At 42.9% G+C, this 22171-nt stretch overlaps 2 protein-coding genes across 2 annotated transcripts in view; both read left to right on the plus strand.

The window, feature by feature from the left end:
• The window catches only part of PKD1L3 (polycystin 1 like 3, transient receptor potential channel interacting), a 57790-nt gene extending 45760 nt beyond the window's left edge, over positions 1-12030 (plus strand). The window contains exons 37-44 of the mRNA XM_087940788.1: positions 398-725; positions 1069-1202; positions 4019-4146; positions 6048-6208; positions 7358-7568; positions 9310-9411; positions 11037-11168; positions 11731-12030. Of these exons, the coding sequence (XP_087796914.1) occupies positions 398-725; positions 1069-1202; positions 4019-4146; positions 6048-6208; positions 7358-7568; positions 9310-9411; positions 11037-11168; positions 11731-11859 (1325 nt within the window). The 3' untranslated portion in view covers positions 11860-12030. The remainder of the gene's footprint in view (positions 1-397; positions 726-1068; positions 1203-4018; positions 4147-6047; positions 6209-7357; positions 7569-9309; positions 9412-11036; positions 11169-11730) is intronic.
• A 1132-nt stretch (positions 12031-13162) lies between these two features.
• GCSH (glycine cleavage system protein H) lies at positions 13163-21796 on the plus strand. The gene is made up of 5 exons (XM_026714150.2): positions 13163-13368; positions 14537-14616; positions 17728-17791; positions 19027-19158; positions 21086-21796. The coding sequence occupies exons 1-5, from the start codon at positions 13197-13199 to the stop codon at positions 21181-21183; spliced, it is 546 nt and encodes a 181-aa protein (XP_026569935.1). The 5' UTR covers positions 13163-13196; the 3' UTR covers positions 21184-21796.
• Positions 21797-22171: the final 375 nt, after the last annotated feature.

Below are 22171 nucleotides of genomic sequence, written 5' to 3' on the forward strand. Positions count from 1 at the left end.
GTCTCCTGAGTCCCAGCTGATTGGCTGGGTCTTCTTTGGCTGCCCTGCACAGAAGAACGGAGCTGGAAAGCTGGTTAGTGGAGTGGAGAGGGAATGGAGATTTTGCAGTATCCTTTCCCTGTCATGCCTACCAACCCATGTCCACCAAGCCAAGCCAAGCCCACCAAGCCACGCCCACAGAACTGGTAGTAAAAAAAATTGAATCCCACCACTGATGGATACACAGACACACACCATATTATCTCCACGTACAACTGGAGGAATCATGAACCATGTTTTCAGTCCTTGGTTTGAAGCTGAAGCAACTGAAAAGAGAGAAAATTACTTTGAAGCTCTGCAAATGCGTACGGGTTGAACGGCATATTCAAACCCTCCTTCCTTCTCAAATCCTCCCCAGGTTTCATCACAGATGGCAACTCCAAACTGGTGGGGAGTGCTCGGATTCGGCAAGTGAGAGTCAAGGGCAATTCCTGCCCCATTGATCCAAGCTTAAATAGGACAGTCAGAGAGTGCCGCGCCGCCTATTCCTTTGACACAGAGGATATGGGAGATTATGGCGTCAACTGGAATGGCTCTTTCTTGGACAACTCTTCAGAGTTCTATTCAGCTTGGCAATATCAGAGCCAGGCAAGGCTGAGAGGACACCCCATCTGGGGCAAACTGGCTGTTTACAGAGGGGGAGGCTATCTTGTTCACCTGGGGATGGATTCCACCAATGCCTCCAGGTAACTTCTGGCTGCTACATGGGTTGGGTTGGCTCTGTGGTTCTTAGGGCAAAGCAGCAATCTGGATTTGAAGGGAAAAGAATGAAGTGGCAGTGAATGTAAATTTAGGGTTCTTTCCTGCTGCCTCTTTGTGGAGGAAAATAGAATAGAATAAGTTGGAAGGGACCTTGGAGGTCTTCTAGCCCCCTGGTTGGGCAGGAGACCCTATTATTGGGGTAAGGGTTTGGCTGTGCCTTAGATTGGGCGTGGCCAATTCTTGCCCCAACTGCTCAAGTCTTAACAAGAGTAAGTTCTCAATGTCATAGGAGCAACTAATTGTTCATCCATTGATTTATACCACCAGAATTCTCCAATACTTGTTCGATAACACCTGGCTGGATAGCTTTACGAGAGCTTTGTTTGTCGAGTTCACCGTCTACAATGCAAATGTGAACCTGTTCTGCATCGTGAGCCTGATGTTTGAAACCAACGCCTTAGGTAAGAGCTGGAGATGTTAGACCGGAATCTATCTATGATAATTTAGGAGAGCTCCTGGGTGCCTATTATGGCCAGATTGCAACACATACAAACAAATTGATGGAGCTTCACATCGTCTTGTGTTCTGTCTTTAAATTGCTGGCTGAATATAAAGACAGTCAGGCAAACTCTACAAAGGCTTCCATACAAAGTTTCTTTATTGGATCACAAGGCATCCTCAAGGTATAACTCACAGTTATGTTGAGATTCATCTAATGTCCAAATCTTTGCCTAGCTGACTTCGTAGTGTGAAAATACAGTTATCTTCATCCCATAACGATGGAGCAAAGCAGCACGATGCTGCTGGGGTCCAAGCAAGAATAATGGAAACTCCCCCAACCCAACCAAGGGTCAATTCAGTGACCAATCAGGATTACAGATGTGGCCACTTGACATGAACTACATTTCCCAAGATACATTAATTACATTTCCCATGAGGCATTCCCTTAAGGGGACAGCTCCCAATTCCCAATTAACTAAATACTGTCTGGACAGCGCATCTTGACTTTTTGGACTGTCCCCTGAAGACATTCCTGATTACGCCATTGGAAAGGGGATGAGTAGAATCTGCTGCCTTCTTATCCTCTCCCTACTTGGGGGAAGGCTTAAGGAAAATAAGTGCATTATAGGTGGACAGGGGGAAGGGCAAGAGGCTCAGAAGAGACCCTCCCTAGTTTCTCAGGGGGTTAAAGAGATGGGTGGGTGGGTGGAGAGAATTGTACTTTCAGATGTGCAAAATTGATGGCGGCCTTGTGGGATGTACGAGATAGGAATCACAACCAGATGAGCTAATTCTACTTCATTGTAAAGCTAGATTGACAGAATCTTGCAAGATGGAAAGTATAATTTTCTCCCCCATCTCCTTTATAGACCAAGAAATTAGGAGGGTCTCTTCTAGATTGGGTTAGTTTTTCACCTGACCTTTCCCTTAGTAGTATCCCTTGTCCACTCTCCCAAGTTCTGTCCCTTTTTCCATTACTGATGTCTTACTTCCTTCAAGGGATTTCGTTGGATTTTGAGGCTAGGTCTATGCAACGCTGTGGATTCTTTCTCCAAAGCATGCACAATGCTAATGCAACCTATGCTCCTTTTTCTTCTCCTCGTGTGATGCAAAGAGCTTCCTGGCAGTTGTCCGTGATACCAGTAAAGGAGAATATTTGTAGCTGAGGGTTGAAATGAGAGGGCTTTGGTGCTCTCTTGATTGTTCTTGAAAACAACGAAGCTCAGAGAGCACCGAGAACCAAGGACCCCTGATTGTCCATGCTTTTAGTCCAGCAAATATAGAATAGAATAGAATAGAATAGAATAGAATAATAGAGCTAGAAGGGACCTTGGAGGTCTTCTAGTCCAACCCCCTGCCTAGGCAGAAAACCCTACACCACTTCGGACAAATAGTTATCCAATCTCTTATTTAAAAACTTCCAGTGTTGAAGCATCCACGACTTCTGGAGGCAAATTGTTCCACTGATTAATTGTTCTAACAGTCAAGAAATTTCTCCTTAGTTCTAGGTTGCTTCCATCCCTGATTAGTTTCCACCCATTGCTTCTTGTCCTTCTCAAGATGAAACATGCATATAAGTGTCATTATGCATTGGTCTATGTAGGTTTATCTGTCCTGTTGATTTAATTACACTTATACTATGCATGACTTGAGCTGCCCTGCTCTAGAACTATTGTCTGCAGGTGGCATAACACACAAATCCACTGAAATAAGACGGCAGTTGACTACAATCTGGATGCAGGAAAAGGCTTTGTCCACGTGAGCGTTGCTGTTAAAGAGGCCAAAGTCTGCCGTTGATCTCCGCTTTTGCATGACAAGACGGCTTGCAGGTTCAATGAAATAGTTTCCAACTCTAGCAAAACCGTAGAATAAGTCAAGGCTGAAGGAATGGCGTACATTCATGCCACTCGCATGCTTTCATACTGAGCATCCAAATCAACCTCGTGCAGAAACGGAATGATCTGGATACCAATTTTTATTTTCCATCACTTCAGCTCAGTGTGAGTTCTCACATCCCTGATTTTAATCCCTCAAGAAATAAACATTTTTTATATAGCTGCTTAAGGCAGCTGGGGAATTCCCTCTGAGTTGTCTTCACTGTGTCATGTCATCACACCTTTAAAATGCTGCAATTTCAGGGGAGCTAAAGAAAGAGCTATCTAAAGGATGTCTGATAATTAGATATCTAAAGGACATCTGAGAATTGTTTTTGTTTGTTTTGGCCAAATTTCCATCCTAAAGGTCAAAACTACAATGGGAGCAAGCAAGGGAGGCCTCTTGGAACAATATTTTCAGTAATTATGAGTGCTTTTGATGAAGATGTCTAGTTCTTTGAAGTAACAAGCAAGAATGTGACATTCAGATAAGAACTGGTTCAAATTGGCCAGAGACCAGAATTTCCCCCCAAAGCTGAAAACCTGAAAACTCATTCCAATATGAGAACCACACCTAGTGAATATGCAATTGGGCATTAACAAGATCAAACTAAGGTGGTGGGATAATATGAAATATTACATAGTACATTCTAGAGCTACTGAGCATGCTCACTAGATGACAGATGAGTCAATTGATGCTTACCAATGAAAGAACACATTTCAAACACAGTAAGTTTGAACTGCATATAAAGTGATTCCCAATCCTTATAAGGAGCTTCTCACCTTGTATCTATGGGATATGTTTATGCATAAATAAAGAAATATTAATCCTGCTTTCTCTTGCCGTTGTTTACAGATAACAAATATTTATGTACAACTAACTCCTGCTTTGATTTTTTTAGGAGCTTTCTTTCCACGGGCAGAATTGCAAAGTATACGCCTTTATCCATACACCGATGGTCTGCATATCTTTGTTGTTGCAGCAGAAATAATTTATTTCCTCTTTGTTATATACTACATGGTGGAGCAGGTAAGAAGAACTTTGCTGGGTTGAATAGGCAGCCTGCAAATTGTTTTATTACCAAACTGACCAGTTCTAGATTCTGGGTGTCTGGTCTATAGAGAGGAAAGCTAATGGGAATAAACTAATTTCCAAAAAAGTTATTAAAAAATTCAAGCAGAGATACAATGGCCATGAATTAATTAATGATACCTTGAGAGGAAAACAGACTGTAGCCAGTCTGATCTTAACTGGTATTTGCCAATTATAGGCAGAAAACAAGCCTGATGGATTGGCTAGTCAGATTTTTGCTAGTAAGCAAGAGATAAGATGTGCTTTTATGACAGCTGGTCACAGTCAGCGATGTCACTATGCAGGGCTTCTACAACGGCATCATAGCATACACATCTAAAGAAGATCTGAGCTAAGAATTTGAACTGATAAATAATCATGGATTCAGCTTCAGGGCTATCTGGCAAAGGAAGAATGTGATTTCCTGGTTGCCAGTTGTCACAAGCCATGCTTATATTCCCCATCTATCTTCTCATCCAGTCCCAATCCTTTAACTGTTTTGCAAAAACAGTATGATAATTGGTTCTGTTTGCAAAAGAATGAAGATGGATAATATCTAAATGTACTAAAAACCTCAGGTCTGTTTCAAAACAGCTTTTGAATTAATGTACTTCAAATGGGCCAACTTACTGAATGTGCCCAAAATCTGGGATTCATAACTCCCATGGAATTGAAATTTATGTTTGATTCAGTGCTGCTGAGGTCAGCTATGGTCATGTGGTCGTAATTTCTGACATTCCTTGCCAGCTTCCTACAAGGAAAGTCAGTGGGAAGGCCAGCAGGAAGTCAGACATTAGTCTTCCCCTCTCTGGGTTTTTTTTTTTTTTTGCCTGCAAGTTTGTCTGTTTAGTTAAAGAAATATCTCTGAAACAATTATTCAATTGGCCATGGGTTGCCTAGTGTATAAATAAAATTGACCAAAATATCCACACTTGCCTGTAATCATAAGTAAGACCACAGCTAGAATCCTGCATCCAGTTTTGGTCACCCACGCTACAAAAAAAGATGTTGAGACTCTAGAAAAAGTGCAGAGAAGAGCAACCAGGATGATGAGGAGACTGGAGGTTAAAATGTACGATGGACAGTTGCAGGAACTGGGCATGGCTAGTCTAGTCCAGGGGAGACATGATAGCAGTGTTCCAATATTTGAGGGGCTGCCACAGAGAGGAGGAAGGGGTCAAGCTATTTTCCAAGGCACCTGAAGGCCAGGCAAGGAATAATGGATGAAAACTGATCAAGGAGAGATTCAACCTGGAAATAAGGAGGAATTTTCTGACAGTGAGAACAATCAACCAGTGGAACAGAAGTTGCCTTCAGAAGTTGTGGGAGCTTCATAATCACTGGAAGCTTTCAAGAAGAGACTGGACTGCCATTTGTCAGAAACGGTGTAGGGTCTCCTGCTTGAGTGGGAGGTTGGACTAGATGACCTATAAGGTCCCTTCCAACTCTGTTAATTTATCTATTCATCTATCTATCTATCTATCTATCTATCTATCTATCTATCTATCTATCTATCTATCTATCTATCTATCTATCTATCTATCTATCTATCTATCTATCTATCTATCTATCTATCTATCTATCTATCTATCTATCTATCTATCTATCTATCTATATCTATCTATCTATCTATCTATCTATCTATCTATCTATCTATTATCTATCTATCTATCTATCTATCTATCTATTATCTATCTATCTATCTATCTATCTATCTATCTATCTATCTATCTATCTATCTATCTATCTTCTAACTAATTAAATGAAACTGCATTGCGCTCTCATGAGTTATAAATGCTGCCTTACTCCCCACTGCTCGCAGATTGTACTACTGAAAAATGAATGTCTTCTTCCAACAGGGAAAAATCCTGCGGGCTCTGAAATGGAATTACTTCCACAGCAAATGGAACCTCCTGGAGTTGGCCATCATCTTGATCAGCTGGAGTGCCCTGTCCGTTTTCGTTCGCCGGATGATCTTGGGCTTAAGGGACATCTGTTACTACCAGGAACATAAGGATGAGTATGTTGGATGCTCTGGCACTTTCTAAATACACTGCCCCACCAAAGATAGAAAGGAGGAGAATTTGCTAATAGCAAGCCTCTTCCTTTTAAGAGTCAGGGTTGTTACGATTTACAAGTGAGCATTTGTGTGCTTGTGCTTTATACATACAAGTTAAACTATTTCATCCAGTTTCTTTCTTTTGCAAAAGAGGTGGCAGAGAAGATTTCTCTGGGTGATTTTTGCTTTGTTGCTGGTATCTTTCTACCATCCTCCTTGGCTATTCTCGCTTCCTGGCTGGGGAAAAAAAAAAACTCAGAGAAACCATTTCCAAATGTCTGCCATGATGATTTGATTGAAGTGTGAGAAACTGGGGAGGTTGCAGATTCTTGGAAAGAGAATTTAGTCATAAAAGACAGGAGGTTCATACACACCTGCTAGCAATGCTGCAGCTTTGTCCTGTGTCAAATCTTCTCCTGCCCTCATTAACACACACACACACACACACACACACACACACACACACACGGTTTTTCCTCTTGTGAAGTTAAAAAATGAATTAACAGAAAAGCAATTTCTGTTCCAGTCGGATTAAATGAGAATGCAGGGAAAATGTTCTTTGCAGCACTAATGCAGGTGACCCAGATATAAGTCAATAATCGAGTGAGTTTTTCTTTTATTAGAAAGATGTAGGATAGTTTGAGGTGCAGTCAGTGGCCGAGCGATTAAGACACTGGGCTTGTTGACCGGAAGGTTGGTAGTTCAAAACCCAAGCACTGCCTGATAGGATGAGCTCCCGTTACTTGCTCCAGCTTTTGACAGCCTAACAATTCAAAAGCGTGCGAGTAGATAAATAGGTACCACTTTGGTAAGAAGGTAACAGTGTTCTGTGCGCCTTAGTGTCTAGACGTGCTGGCCACATGACCACAGAAGCATCTTCAGACAACACTGGCTTCCTCTCCTAGGAAACAGAGATGAGCACCACCCCTCAGGATCATCTAATGTGGCTTGTGACTAATTGAGAAGCTGAACCTAGGTTCCTCCAATCGTGGCTCAGTTCCCATGCTCCGACCGATGGATTGGGATGGCAGTTCCCACAAGCAAGGCACCAAGGTTGCCTTCCCCACTGCTGCATGCCAGCTTATTACAACCCCTGAATCTTCTTCTTAGGTTTGTGAGCTTCAATCAAACCGCTACGGTGGATGCAGTGTTGGGCTACCTGATTGCATTCCTGGTGCTTCTTTCCACTGTGAAACTTTGGCACCTATTGAGGCTCAACCCCAAGTTGAACATGATCACCTCCACCTTGCGGAGAGCCTGGGGGGACATATCAGGATTTGCCACCGTGATTATTATCATGTTCCTAGCTTATTCCATTGCTGTGAGTAGTCCAGGAGGCTGTATTCAACCAGACTGAGCCTCCTTCTATGTTTGTTTATTCAATGTAGGTAGCATCTACTACATGGGTTGTTCATAAAGCAGAGAACTCCAGAGCAAAAGGGACCCTTGTTCACCAAACTTCAAATCCTGAGCAGAACTGTATATTAGGATCCCATCCTGAGCCTTTGCAAAGAACTCTGCTTTAGACTAGACCTTAGAAATAAACTAGCTTCGTTCTCCAATACCAACATTGAACTGGAACTGGTTTCAAACTGGTTCACAATCCTTATGTGGAAATGTCCTAAATATGAGTATTCAATAATACTCATTTCCAGTCTACTTTTATTCTGGGAACTAAAAAGTTATTCCTGGGGCATCGTTTCTATGAGTTGGTTTAGGAAAGTAGGACTGGTGCCAAATCACCTTGGGAGCTCCATTGCAGCATCCTGCATGATACAAAACAAGATTATAAGATGTTGGAGCATTGTGGAAATTACACTGTGACAACGTGTTGAGGAATCTGGTCCTATTGAGAATCTCCTGTTGATTATCAGGTTTGAGACTATTATGGGCAGAATTAGTCAATGTTCTACAGAATAAAAGAACAACAAAATAACAGAATTGGAAGGGTCCTTAAAGGTCTTCTAGTCCACCCCCAACAAAGCAAGAGACCCCATGCCATTTCAGACAAATGGCTGCCTGATCTCTTCTTGAAAAACCTTCAGTGATGGAGTGTTGAGGTAATTCCCCGTGAGGAGAATGAGCACATACAGGGAGACGTAGTGAGAGTAATGTTGAATAATAAACACACAGCGCACAGATACACTATACAGTAAATTTAGGGTTTTGCTTCCAATAAACATTTAAGCAAATTCTAAGATAAGCAGTCCAAGTCATTCACAGGTAAAGCAGTCAGTGTTCAGTTCAGGGGTAATCCAAATATCAAAGTCCAGAATCAAAAAACAGTTCAGTAACAGACTTACATCAGTCATTAGGAGGAACGGCAACACTCTCCAACAGAAGGAACAGAGAGACTGAGACTAAACAACCCAGGTTTCTGGCTCCATCTTGTGGCCCTTTGCGGCACCACACCCAATTACAGATTTAGTATTCTCTTAAAGACATAGTATTAAAACGTCTATCCTAGTTTATATATTTCCAACCCAAATAACTGTTAGGTGACTTATATTCCTAACATGGAGCACCCACAAATTCTGGAGGCAAGCCATTGCACTGATTGTTATGTTTTCTCCATACCACGTGAACTTTGAGCAACAGGAAGGCATGAGTAAGTTACTTAATGGAAGCAAATATCTTACTTGACTTTCTTGTTCACCAGCCCGCAAACAGTCCTTTTTTCATTATTCATTAATTTCATCCATTCATTAGTTTTATGACCTTCCTCCAGGAGCTCAAGATGTCACACGTAGCATTTCTCCCCCAAATTTTCTCTGCAACTACAAGGTTGTTTGTGTTCTTAAGACAAGGCAGCTGGCTCAAACGTCACGAAGGAGCTTCAATAGCTGAGGGAAGACTGGTTAAACACTTCATCTACTATTTATTCTATGAGGTTATATTTGCCTTGACCATCAATTAATCAGAAGGTTTTCCTATCAAAGTGGTTCAAACTTATTCCGTCTTCTGAGATATTTTCCTGTCAGAATAAAAAATGAGCAGTAGATATTATGGAGTAAGTGAAGTGACTGGCATCTAAGATGATTATTTGTTTGTTTTAAATGCAGACAAATCTAATATATGGCTGGAAACTGAATTCATACAAGACTCTGTTTGATTCTGCTGAGACTATGGTCAGCCTTCAGTTAGGAATCTTCAACTATGAAGAGGTATGACACTTTCTAAATATGACCAATCAAATGAAAAGTTCAAACTGTGTTTATTTTATTTAGAGCATGGAAAAATTTGGACTGATCTTGTGAGCAGAAACATGTGGTTTAGATCTAGAGAGAGAAAAATGTATCATGGGGAAAAATCAAAACTGAAATATAGACTAACTTGGGGTGCAAATCTATGCATCCTTACCACATACAACAAAGCTTATTTTTGCATGTACATGCAAAGGATTGTACCTAGCATAGCATTTAAGTCTCTCCAACTTGATATCCTTCAACTATCTGGAGTCAGAGTTACCCAGTCATCTTAGCCACTTTGAGAATTTTTGGAGCTGCAATCCATACATGGAAAATAATTTGGTTACAGGAAGCTGGGCTAGCTTCTTCTTGTTATTAGAATGGGTTTGATGGATGGATGGATTAGAGAACAAACAAAAGTAGACGATATCATCAAGAGAGTAAAATAATTGAAATGGAAATGGATTGGTCACATAGCAAGAAGAACGGATGGCAGGTGGACCAAAGCGATCATAGAATGGATCCCACTTGATCAAAAGAATCCACGAAAGAGACCTAAAACAAAATGGACTGAAAATATTAGCTAGTATTGCAGGGCCAATTGGCAAAAGAAATCTTGGGACCATATGGGTTGGAAACATTGTCTACAGTGGATAGACAATGGCTAAAATTATGACAATAGTGATGTGTCTGTGTGTGTATGTTTGTATGTATGTATGTGTGTATGTATGTATTGGGTTCTGCAACCCAGCAAGACAGACATAGACTTCAGAGTAATTAGAACTGCAGAAAAAACAATTACTACCCACCTGCCTTCCATTGAGGACCTGTACACTGCATGAGTTAAAAAGAGGGCTGTGAAAATATTTAGAGACCCCTCACATCCCAGACATAAATTGTTTCAACTCCTTCCCTCAAAATGATGCTATACAGCACTGCATACCAGGACAACTAGACACAAGGAGTTTTTCCCTGAATGCCATCACTCTGCTAAACAAATAATTCCCTCAACATTGTCCAACTATTTACAAAGTCTGCATTGCTATTACTATTATTCCTCCCATCCTTCCTTTCACCCATCTCCTCCCACTTATGACTGTATGAATGTAACTTTGTCGCTTGTATCCTAATGATTTTTATTGACTGTTTCCTAGTATGATTTGATTGCTTATTGTGCCCTATGACTATCATTGTGTTGTACCTGATGATTCTTGACAAATGTATCTTTTCTTTTATGTACACTGAGAGCATATGCACCAAGACAAATTCCTTGTGTGTCCAATCATTTGGTCAATAAAGAATTTCTATTCTATTCTGTTAAAAAAACAGATTTTACTTATTATTATGCCAATTAAAAAAAAAACTTGTTTCACTTATGTCAAAAATAAAAATTGAACAGGTACATAAAATCATAAGCATTGAAATAGGTCTATTCAACGTACACAGGATAGCTGGATTCCTGTTCCAAATTGGAGGCTCTGATGCATCCAGGCAACACAGCACCTAGTGCCCTGCTTAAAGTTTTTAAACAGCTTTATAAAAACATTTTTTTTCTTCTATTTTGTTTTTTCATAGACTTAATCATATTTCTCGCATTACAGGTCTTGGATTACAATCCTATCTTGGGGTCCTTCTTAATCGGTTCCTGCATAATCTTTATGACATTTGTGGTCTTGAACCTGTTCATTTCTGTCATCCTGGTGGCTTTTAGTGAGGAGCAGAAACATTATCAGGTTTGTTCATCGAATCTCAGCGTTTAAAGGAGACACGAGGAAGTATTCTACGGGCCTCTGGAGTTTCTGCAACTCTGTCACCACCCGGTGTGATTGGGGGAACTGTCTCAGATTGGCAGTGTTTTGTTTTTTTTTTTTTGCCATTTTGTTGAAGGAAATAATGGAAAAAAAAACGGTGGGGGGGAAGCATGCATGGCTGAAGATGGATGCAGTGCAATTGCCCAAACACAAATGTCAAAAATCATTATTTAAAAAGCCATCAAAATAGAAAATCCAACTTTTGATTCAGCTTGACTGGGGGTGCTTGGAATTTTAACACACCTGGATAATATCAGGGTAGGATGCTCTGCATTAAATAACACATTTTGATTTACAAGATGGATTTCTTTCCCTTTTCTTGATTTTGTGGCATCAATTCACTGTCAAATCAGCCGCCTGGCTGGGGGAATTCTGGGAGTTCAAGTCTGCGCATCTTAAATTTTGCTAAGGTTGAGAAACAGTTTTCTATCTAGGAATCAAGCATCATAAAACACTGATAACATTTCTCTCTTTTTTTTAAAAGGCTTCAGAAGAAGAAGAGATAGTAGACCTCATGATGAAGAAAATGTGCAGTTTTCTTGGAATTAAATATAAAAATGACCAAACTCCAGTTTGTGGCAAGCATCTGCAAGCATCTGGGAATGACATCTGATGACTCAGCCAAGATTTTACTTCTCCTGTGAATTTGTAGCTGTTGTATTACTTGTAAATGTTGTGATTTTGGGGTTTGTGAAATGCTGTGGTAGAAAACGTGAGCTCATTTTTAGGAATCAAAAGCTTCATTTGATCTCCAATAATTGAATGTGGTTTCTCACTATAGATATAGAAATACTTTAAGCTATATGGAACAGGTTTAACATGGCTGTTTCCTGTTACTATTTCTCAGTGTGATATAATAAATGTTAAGTGTTAAAGCATAATTGTAGCTCAGTTTATTTAAAATTAGAAGCCTGCTATCAATTTGCAACTGGCGTGTCTCACATTCCTGTAAAAATTTCCACATGGAAATGTTTGGCTCTCATTCAAAAGTCATCATGTGTGAGTGGAAGGTCTTAAAAATTGAAATGATTGAGAAGAAAAGCTGAACCAGTCCTTTTGATATGACATTTTCCACTAAAGGCCTAGTAAATATAATTACAAAATGTAAAGGGTTAAACCAAACACCCCTTCTTGGGGGACTGGATTTGCAGCAGTGCAGCGCTTCACAAATCTCTCACCCATTTTTTTCCAAAATAATTCCTCAACACTCTTTGTCTGGGGATTCCAACCTACTTTCCAGAGAACAAAAGAGGATGTTTATTCAGGTTTTCGAAGGAAAACAGACATGTTGCAATCTACTGGGGAGAAGTGCTTTGAAAAACAAAAACCGATAGGAGATACAATTTAAGTAAAAAAAGGTTTACACTGAAGACTAACTAGCAAAGCATTCTCAGGTCCAGCTTGACTTGTCGACACCATGCACAGTTTTCTAAAAGGGGCTTTGGACTTGGTTGGCCATTAAACTCCCAAACGTTTGGCCAACTCTATATCCTGCCTACTGAGCTTTCCATCCCGGTCCATAAACCAGGCCTGATTTTGCCCAGTTGGGGGGCCGTCGCCATCCCCTAAAAATGGGAACCTCTGCAGTTTTGCAACTGCCTCTCTCTCCTTGGTTGCTATTCTTTGAAGCAGCAGAAAACCTCTCCGGCCGGAGGTTTAATCCTGGTTCCCCGGATTCTTCCTTTATGCAGGCCGGGAAAGAGGGGGATTGTAGTCCCTCCACTCCAGAGCGCATCGCGCGGGACAAAGGAGGCAACCCCCACAACCACCCTCTCCGCGGCGGCGCGCAGCGATTCCGCCCGGCGCGGCACCCCTTCCCTTCCCTTCGCCCGACCGAGGAGCCAGGCCAGGCCCCCTCGGGCCGGGAAGGCCCGCCTCCACCCTCCCCTCCTCTCCCCCGGCTGCTTTTGCCCTCCGGCCCGGGCCGCCTCTTCGTGGAGCGGCCCCGCGATGGCAGTGGCGGCGACGGCTTGGCGAGCGTTGCGGAGGGTCGGGCTTGGCGCACGGACCGGGCCGCGCGGTTCCTTGCTGGGTTGGCCCAGCAGCAGCAGCAGCAGCAGCAGCATCGTACGCAGCCCCGAGGCCCGGCGGCTCAGCACCAGCCCTGCGTTGCTGCTCGCCGGTGAGTGGCGGCCGGGGCGCGGTTGAAGGGGCGGCGGGCGGGCGGCAGGGGAACCGGAGTTCCTTTGCGCCATTGCAAGGAGAGGCGTGCGCCGAAGCGCGGCGGGAGTCACCCAGCCCCCTTCGTCGCTCTGCTCCGGTTCCAGCCGAGCCGAGGGATCGCAGCCAAAGCCCGGGCATCGATGCGCTTAGCCGGAGGCCTCTCCAGAGCTTCCAAGGCTGCCAGCCCCCCTGCTGCCCCTGTGCGCCCTGACTTGGAGTGAAAGTCCGTGCATATCCGGGTCGCATACGAGTGCAACTCAGTTTGGCGACGGCTGAGCTGCACGCTTCGGGGAGTTTGGGAGGGGATGCCAAGAGTTGGATTAGGCTTCCCTGGAATCCGAAGCGAAGCCCGCTTCCTGGAAGTCACGGGCCTTTGCTTCCACGCGTGGGCAGCTCACCCAGGAAGTTGGCTTCCTGGACAGGCCCGTTGTTGCAACGCAGGGTGGAAAAAACAAATTAACCCCAGGACGTAGCGATCCTCCCCTCCAGGCAAGGCTAAGCTTCCGATGTTGAGCGAAGGTCATTTTTGGTAATCTGTCAACCAGCCAAACGTTACTATGAAGTGCGTTGTAGCCTATTCTCCCTTCCCCCCCCCTCCTTTCCAATACAATCATTCTGGATTCTAGGCTACCCGGGGGTGCAGAGAATTTTGTTGGGAGAAATTGAGCAAGAAAGACGGCTGGGTGACTTTGGGCCAGTTCCTCTTTCTCAGCCCTACCCACCTCACGGGGTTGTTGTTGTGGGGAAAATAGGAGGAGGGAGGAGTGTTAGGTATGTTGGCGTCCCTGAGTTGATTACAAAGCATGAAAGGCAGACCAACAATTTAAACAATCCAACCGTAAACAATTTCTTTGGATTTCTGGCATTGGCACGCCAGGGGATTTCAAAGGATTCCACGGGGCTCTTGAAAAGCAACCTGGGAACAATGCTGGCTTGCTCTCGTGCGAGATCTGAGCGCATAAACCATCTTTATACTTTTGGGGGTCCTGCTATAGGAGTCTTCAAGTTGCCAAGTTTGGGGACCCCTGTACTAGAAGAACCTAAGTAGGATTGCCAAGGTAGATGCAAATACAGAGCCTTAAAACTGACCCATTTGTTTTGTTTTGGGGGATGTTATTATTTTTTAGCTCGTCGGTTTACAGACAAGCACGAATGGATCGCCGTCGAAAACGGAATTGGAACGATAGGAATTAGCAACTTTGCACAGGTACTGTTCCTGCCCTCCCTGGTGATCTTGGCCTCGTCGGTTGGCCTTGCTCTTTGATTTCTTGATTGTCCTAACTGCCGTTTCTGCCTGCAAAGCCAGTTTGTGGACTTGGACCTCAGGGGTGTTTTCCTGCCTGGAAAACACGATTGAAAGCCCTGGCTGTGCCTCGCTGGCTTGGCCTCATCCCAAAAAAAAGCTTAGGAACCCGAGAGGGAATCGAGCCCAAAAGTTTCTGTTGGTTTCTGTTTGGTTCGTTGAAGAAAATGCATTTGTCACGTAAGAGAGGGCCAGGTAGCCTTTAGATCACTAGGAGCAATACAGGTAGTCTTCGGTTTGTTTTAGGGACCGTTCAAGTTGCAACAGCACTGAAAAAAGTAACTTAGGACCTCTTTTGATACTCACGACTGTTGCAGCATTCCCATGGTCACGTGATCAAAATTCAGGTGCTTGGCAACTGGCATGCATGGTTGCAGTGTCCTAGGGGTCATGCGATCACCATTTGTGATCTGACAAGCTGGTCTGACCTGGGCTTCCCCCCAAAGCACAAAGCAGACTCTTTGTCCGGGCAAAACCCCTTTTATTAAACGAAGGTGAATTTCTTGCATTCACCTTCAGCCAAAGGCCTGGCAAACAGTCTTTCAAGGGTGCAATTAGGAGCACAGACCTTACCTAGCTTAGAGAGCTGCCAAGTAAGTATTTCCAAACGCGGTGCTGACAAGGAAGGACTCGGCACAGAGCCTCTGAGATACACAGACAGATCTTCACACTGCTGCAACGAACGAATTGTTTCCTGCAAGGGCCCCCTCCCCTTTTGCTCCTCTTTTAATCCCTATGGGAGGGGCCATTCACCATCCACCTGTGGCCTTACTCCCACGTCGACCCTGAGTTCGTCATTGTTCTTTTCTTTTGCATGGACAGGTTGGGAACCGGCTCCACTTGCTCCCCCAGCCTCACTGCTGTCCGGCTCCAAAGGCAGCTGATAACTGCCAGTCTGCCCTGGCCCCATCTCTGCCTCTGATGCAGAGCCCCCATCCGAGCCTTCCTCAACCTCCAGGACTGGCCCATGTTCCTCCCCAATGTCCTCTCCTTGTCCGATTCTGCTGCCAGCTCCGCTAGCCACTGGCGGGCCACCCCACAAGCAAAGTCCATGGAGAAGCCATGGTGATTTAGCAGTTGTGTCACCAGCTTAACAACTGCAGGGATTCACTTAACCACTGTTGCGAGAAAGGTCGTAAAATGGGGCAAAATGTCTCACTTAGCAATATAAATTTTGGGCTCAATTGTGGTTGTAAGTCAAGGACTACCTGTAACTTAACATTTTAGTAAAGAGGATGGCTGAACAGTGCTCCAAAATAGGTGAGGCTGTCCCTGATCCATGGATATTGCCAAGATATCCTAATTATTTCCTCCAAATGTCATTTTAGGGTTTTCTGGACAGATCTTTTTTTTTGGCATGCTTTCATCTTAAACTGGTGACAGTGATGCTGATAGTTTCTGACAGTTGTGGTCAAAGGAGCAAGTATCTGGGAAGTGTGAGAGAGATATTTGAGGGGTCCATGCAGCCAAGGCACATCTTGTGATGGGAATTCTAGCAATCTTGTGGTTCTTCTTCTGGATATTTAATCAAGTGGTGTGAATTCACTAAGAAGGAACCTAAGGCTGTTTTATGAGGTCAGCATTTTCAAAGTCAACCTGACATTGTCCAAGTGGTCAGCAGCACTTTCGTAATGTCAAAAGCTGTTATTTTGTGAAACACAACACAACAGGCTGTGCTTGCTCTGAACACCCTCAGCTGGGGACCACTGGATTGGTGAGGAATTTTGCAAGTTGTATGTCTTGAAGTGTTTTAAGACTTTATTTAAACAGATTAAACAGATAATCAGAGTTGGAAGGGACCTTGTAAGTCATCTAGTCTCACCCCCTGTCCAAGCAGGAGACCCTACACCATTTCTGACAGATGGGAATCCAATCTCTTCTTGAAAGTCACAAGTGATGGCAGTTTTTCCCCCGAAAGCCATCACTCTGCTAAACAAATAATTCTCTCAACACTGTTCAACTATTATAAAGTCTACACTACTATTACTATTAATCTTCTCATCACTCCTTCTCACCCATCCCCTCCCATTTGTGATTGTAGGACTGTAACTTTGTCGCTTGTATCCTTACAATTTATATTGACTGTTTCCTAGTATGATTTGATTGCTTATTGTACCCTATGACTGTCATTAAGTGTTGTGCATTATGATTCTTGATTCTTAATGAATGTATCATTTCTTTATGTATACTGAGAGTATTTACAGCAAGACAAATTCCTTGTGTGTCCAATCACACTTGGCCAATAAAGAATTCTATTCTGTTCTATTCTATTCTATTCTGTATCCCGCCTTTATTATGTTTTACAAATAACTCAAGGTGGCAACAATATCCAACACAATTGGGCTATTTTCTCCACAACAACAACAATCCTGTGAGATGAGTTGGCCTGAGAGAGAGAGAGAGAGTGACTAGTCCAAAGTCATCCACCAGCTGGCTTTCAAGGCCAAAATAGAACTTGAACTCACCGTCTCCTGGTGATTGGCCCAAAGTCACCCAGCTGGCTTTCATGGATAAGACAGGACTCGAACTCACCGCCTCCTGCTCTCTAGAGCCTGGAGCCTTAACCATTAAACCAAACTGGCTCTCCACTGGCTCTCTTTCTTAAGGACAACGTGAGAAGTGTAAGAAAGCTTCTCATATTTAGGGTCAGCCAGTTGGCACAAACTGACTGGGAGGGGTATGAACTTGTTTTCTGCTGGTCCCAAAGGTGTTTTTTTTTTTTCAAGAGGCAGCTGGAGTTTTTGGTTTATCTTTGAAGACATTTCGCTTCTCATCCAAGAAACGGAGCTGAAGAAGCTTCTTGGATGAGAAGCGAAACGTCTTCAAAGAAAAAAACAAAAACCCAGAAAGTCCAGTTGCCTCTTGAAAAAAGCACCTTGGCACAACCATGACCTGGAGGATTGAGAATCTCCGTATGTTTTCTGCTTAAACTCCACCATGAGATGCTCAACTTTCTTTCCCATAATGGTTTCCACTTCTCTAGATCATTGTTGATGCAGGAATTTTTCATTTCAGGAAGCGTTAGGGGATGTTGTGTATTGCAGTCTTCCAGAAATTGGAACAAAGCTGAACAAACAAGGTGAGCCTTATTCATATTTTTAAAACAATCTTGTCTCTCCCCACCACCCCAAAAAGGTAAATGTTAGATTAGGCAGCAATAACATTATGCTTTGGAGGAATAAAGTTATTTTAGGCTTTTTTTAAGGGTATGCCCCAAGTATTTCTTTTTCTTGACATTAAGAAAAAAACTGGCCCCCAGTTCCTTGTCTTACAAGCTGTCAAGAGGAGAAACAAGTTACGAAAGACTCCTGTTTCCAAAAGGATAACTGCTTCAGGAAGGCAGATGAAAAGGTCTTTGAAGGAAAGAACTAAATGTGGACCTCTACGTTTATTTAGCAAGGCTGTGGGTACCCTCCCATCCCCCAGATATGTGCAGCTCTTAAACCTTCTCCAGAGAGAGAGTGTGAACAGCCTGCTAAGCTACTACCAGCTTCTGTTGATAGGACAAGCACTTCGAGTAGTGCAAGGACTAGATTGGTTCCATAGCTGCAGATTAACGGTTGTTATTATTATTATTATGCGTCATTGCACAAGTCAGCCAGATGTTCAAGACTGGATTTGGCATTTTTGACTGCCTGTTGAGTCCTTTCCAAGGACAAGTGGGATATTCAGATGTGGACGTTTGATAGTGTTACAGGAATCATGGCAGGATGTCAGCTGTTCTGAGCCTTTGGCAATTGACCGATTGTGAGTTTGTCAATGCCAATGTCTTTCAAGTGATGCTCCAGTGGTTTTGGGACTGCAGCTGAGGCCCCTGTTTGTCACAGAGTCAGCTAGATGTTCAGACTGGATTTGGCATGTTTATTATTATTATTATTATTATTATTATTATTATTATTATTATTATTATTATTATTATTATTATTATTATTATTTGTTATTATTTGTTGTTATTATTATTATTATTATTATTATTATTATTATTATTCATTTGTTAACTTTATTTGATGCCTATCTTGCTTTGTGGTTTACAACAATAAAAAGGAAGAAATGAAAAGAACGTGAACAGAAGATAATAGATCCAGAAAAAAACAATGAAAAAGAAATGCAACTGTATGATTACCAAAAAAGAAAGATGGACAGGTGGAGAGCAGAGAACGTGTGTGTGTGTGTGTGTGTGTGTGTATGTGTGTGTGTGTGTACGTACACGCGCGCCATCAATCCAGCAGCCACTTGTAGCATGACACATCATAAAAATGCAAATTCTCGTTCTGGGTTTTCTGTACCAAGGCCTTTTCCCATTTAATGTTCCAGATGAGTTTGGAGCCTTGGAAAGTGTGAAGGCTGCTAGTGAAATCTACTCTCCCGTCACAGGAGAAGTCACAGAAATTAACACCGCCCTTGCTGATAATCCTGGACTTGTCAACAAATCTTGTTACCAAGATGGTAAGAGAAGGATCCCAAGGATTCTGAACAGTAGTTTGCAGAATATCCCAATGATAATATTGGAACTTACCCAACAGAGTGTTGTGGGATCAACAAGTCAGGTAGTCGGTCCTCAACTTAACAATTGTAATTGAAGCCGGAATTACAATTGTAACTCGTGGTCTTTAAGCGGATCACCATGGGACCACATGACTGATTTGGCAACCTTTTTGTGATGGTTGTTAAGCAAGCCTATTGTCCCCCAATGGGTGGTTTGTGGGGTTTTGTGGCCCAGAATTGGAAGTAAATAATGGAAACTGGGGGAAAAAAAATGGCAAAATTTGAAGTCACGTGTCTGGGGTGCTACAAAGAGCCTTAAATGCAAGCCGATGCCAGGATTCCGGCAGTTACCCCAATTAAATCATGAGTCTTGAGCCAAATCTCCAAAACTACAAAGGATTTATTGGGAGTTAACATGTCGGCATGACCTGGATATGGCCAACTCTGAGACATGTAATTCACTGTCACCCTTGAGCCTGTGTTTTTCCCACCCCTCTGGGTGTATCATAATTCATATTCTCCAATGAAACACGTCCATAGCCAAGAGTCATCAATCATGTTCTCCAATTAGATCTTTGCATGGCAGAAACTTCAGTCGCCTAGTTACAATCTCTGAAAAAACATGAATGGAATGCACTTTTGATTCCAAACTGGTCTTTCATACTCCTTCCTCCCTCCCCTTTCTGTTGGAAACTATAAAACGGGCATAGAAATGTTTTATGAGTTGACAGCCGATTTGCTAAGAACCCCAAAATATAACCATGTGACCACAGGGTTTATAAGGCTGCCAGAACTTTGAAATTGGATTGTAAGTAGCTCTGGGAAAGTCAGTTGTTTCTTTTGGTTGCAAAGTTAAGCAAGGATTACCTGTCAAGATCTTTGGAAGGACGGATCCTGAAGCTGAAGCTCAAATACTTTGGCCACCTAATGAGTAGAGAAGAGAGGACTCCTTGGACAAGACACAGATGTTGGGAAAGATGGAGGGCGAAAGGAGAAGGGGATGGCAGAGGAGATGGTTAGATGGTGTCATGCCATGTTGGAGTCTGACTCCAAGGGAGAGATGGTACAGCTGACAGGGAGTGGGAGTGTGGCCCCGGTGGTTGTGGAGGAAACTGGGAAAGGGCACAGGCCAGACGGGCATTCAGAGGAAGACCCAGGCCCATCCGCTCTTCATCTTAGGGCACGCAGGGAGGAACGGATAAGGGAGAAACGTGAGTGGCATGGTCTATGGGGGAGGAAGGGGCCCTGATCCCCTTCATGGGTTGCATCTGGGAGGACTGGTTAAAAGGACAAACTGCGCATGGCAAGGCTGCTGGAAGCAAAGCGTGCATTATTCTTGTTGGAACTTATCTGTGTTTTGGCTTCCTCCCAATTGTGGTTGCTGCATTATCTGGTAGAAGTCTCCAATTAATCATCCTTGCCTGCTATAGTAATTCTTTCAGTGTGGTTTGTGTTGGGTTCAAATTAACTTTACTTTGGGTGTGGACTACTTTTACTTCTCCATAAACTGTTTTCTTTAAGAGTTTGATTTCCAGCCGAGGATAATTGGACATTGAGGCCAAGTTGGAGGCATTAAAAGAATTTTATTGGATTTTTGTGACTTGGTTATTTTTGTGTTATGCCTCACATCATCACAGATGGTGTCACTGATGCAATGAACGTGAACTTGGGCAAACTCTGGGAGACAATGGAGGAAGATCTGGCATGCTATGGTCCATGGGGTGGTGAAGAGTTGGACCTGATTTAATGACTGAACAAAAATCTGTAGAGTTAAGACTAGAAACCATTGGACCCAAGAGTAGCATTTACTAGAACCACAAGAGCCCTGGATATTGTGGTGCTTTTTAAAAACACACACGCCCTAATTTGTCTTTTTTTTGGCTCACAGGTTGGCTTATCAAAATGACTGTGGATAATCCTTCTGAACTGGACGATCTCTTGACTGAAGATGCGTATGAAAAATACATCAAATCCATGGAAGAATAGCTAGAAGGTGGCAAGCTGAGCCAGTACCCAGCTACTTTCTTTGACGTAGATGGCCCCAAATTACTGGCACAAAGAGAAGTTGGCACAGCAGCTGGTGGAGGAAATTTTCAACGGGGGGACAAAAATACTGCCTTTCTTCCAATTGAGTTAAAGGCAGCCCACAAATGTAAATTAAAATGTTTGTGGCTTCTCTTAGTAAGGCAAACATCAGGAATCGTTTCGACTTTCCCCCCCTTCATCCTGATGAATATAATTCCAAAGTTTGAAGTCCATAATTCCTTCTCTGGGCTACAATGAGCTTTGTTCCTGAAATAAACCCAGAGGGTTAATAAGATAGATCTGGAAGCTGGTGCAACAGCCTTAATTCCAACGTCTATGTTTTATTTGTACAGATTTTCTTTGCATTTCTTTTCCACCCATTTTTTTCCCTGGGCGTCTGGTGTTGGTCATCTTCCAGAAGCTGTCCTGCTGCCTTTGATATTAGTGAAAGTCCTCAGAGATTAGGTGGTTCAAAAGTACAAGGGTTGGGCTGGAGACATGGAGACCTCCAGCTAAGTCTTCCTGCCTCGCAGCAGATAAGATAACAGAAAGTTAATAAAAAATCCTGACTTTACCAACTGTGTTTGTCGTAGCTTAATAATTTAAGTGGTGGGTAAGACTGAGGTGGTGTATTTGACCTTGGAGTTTTTTTAGAAAGTTTGAAAGTCAATCTTGGTGCCTCCACACCGGTAGTCCTCTATTTACGACCAAAGTTTCTGTTGCTAAGTGAGACAATGGTTAAGCAAGTTTTGCCCATTTTTTTTAACGACCTCTCGCCACAGCTGTGAATCATGGCAGTTGTTAAGTTAGTAACGGTTGTTGAATGAATCTGGCTTCGCCACTGACTTGGCTCTTCAGAAGGTTGCAAAAGGTTATTGTGTGACCAAGGGACACAGCAACCCTTGTAAATATGAGTCATAATTTGGAGTCAGCAAAAAAAAAAATAGTA

This window comes from Pseudonaja textilis, chromosome 11 (assembly GCF_049901715.1).
Source record: "Pseudonaja textilis isolate UNSWEBS1 chromosome 11, rPseTex1.2, whole genome shotgun sequence".
Taxonomy (NCBI): Eukaryota; Metazoa; Chordata; class Lepidosauria; order Squamata; family Elapidae; genus Pseudonaja; species Pseudonaja textilis.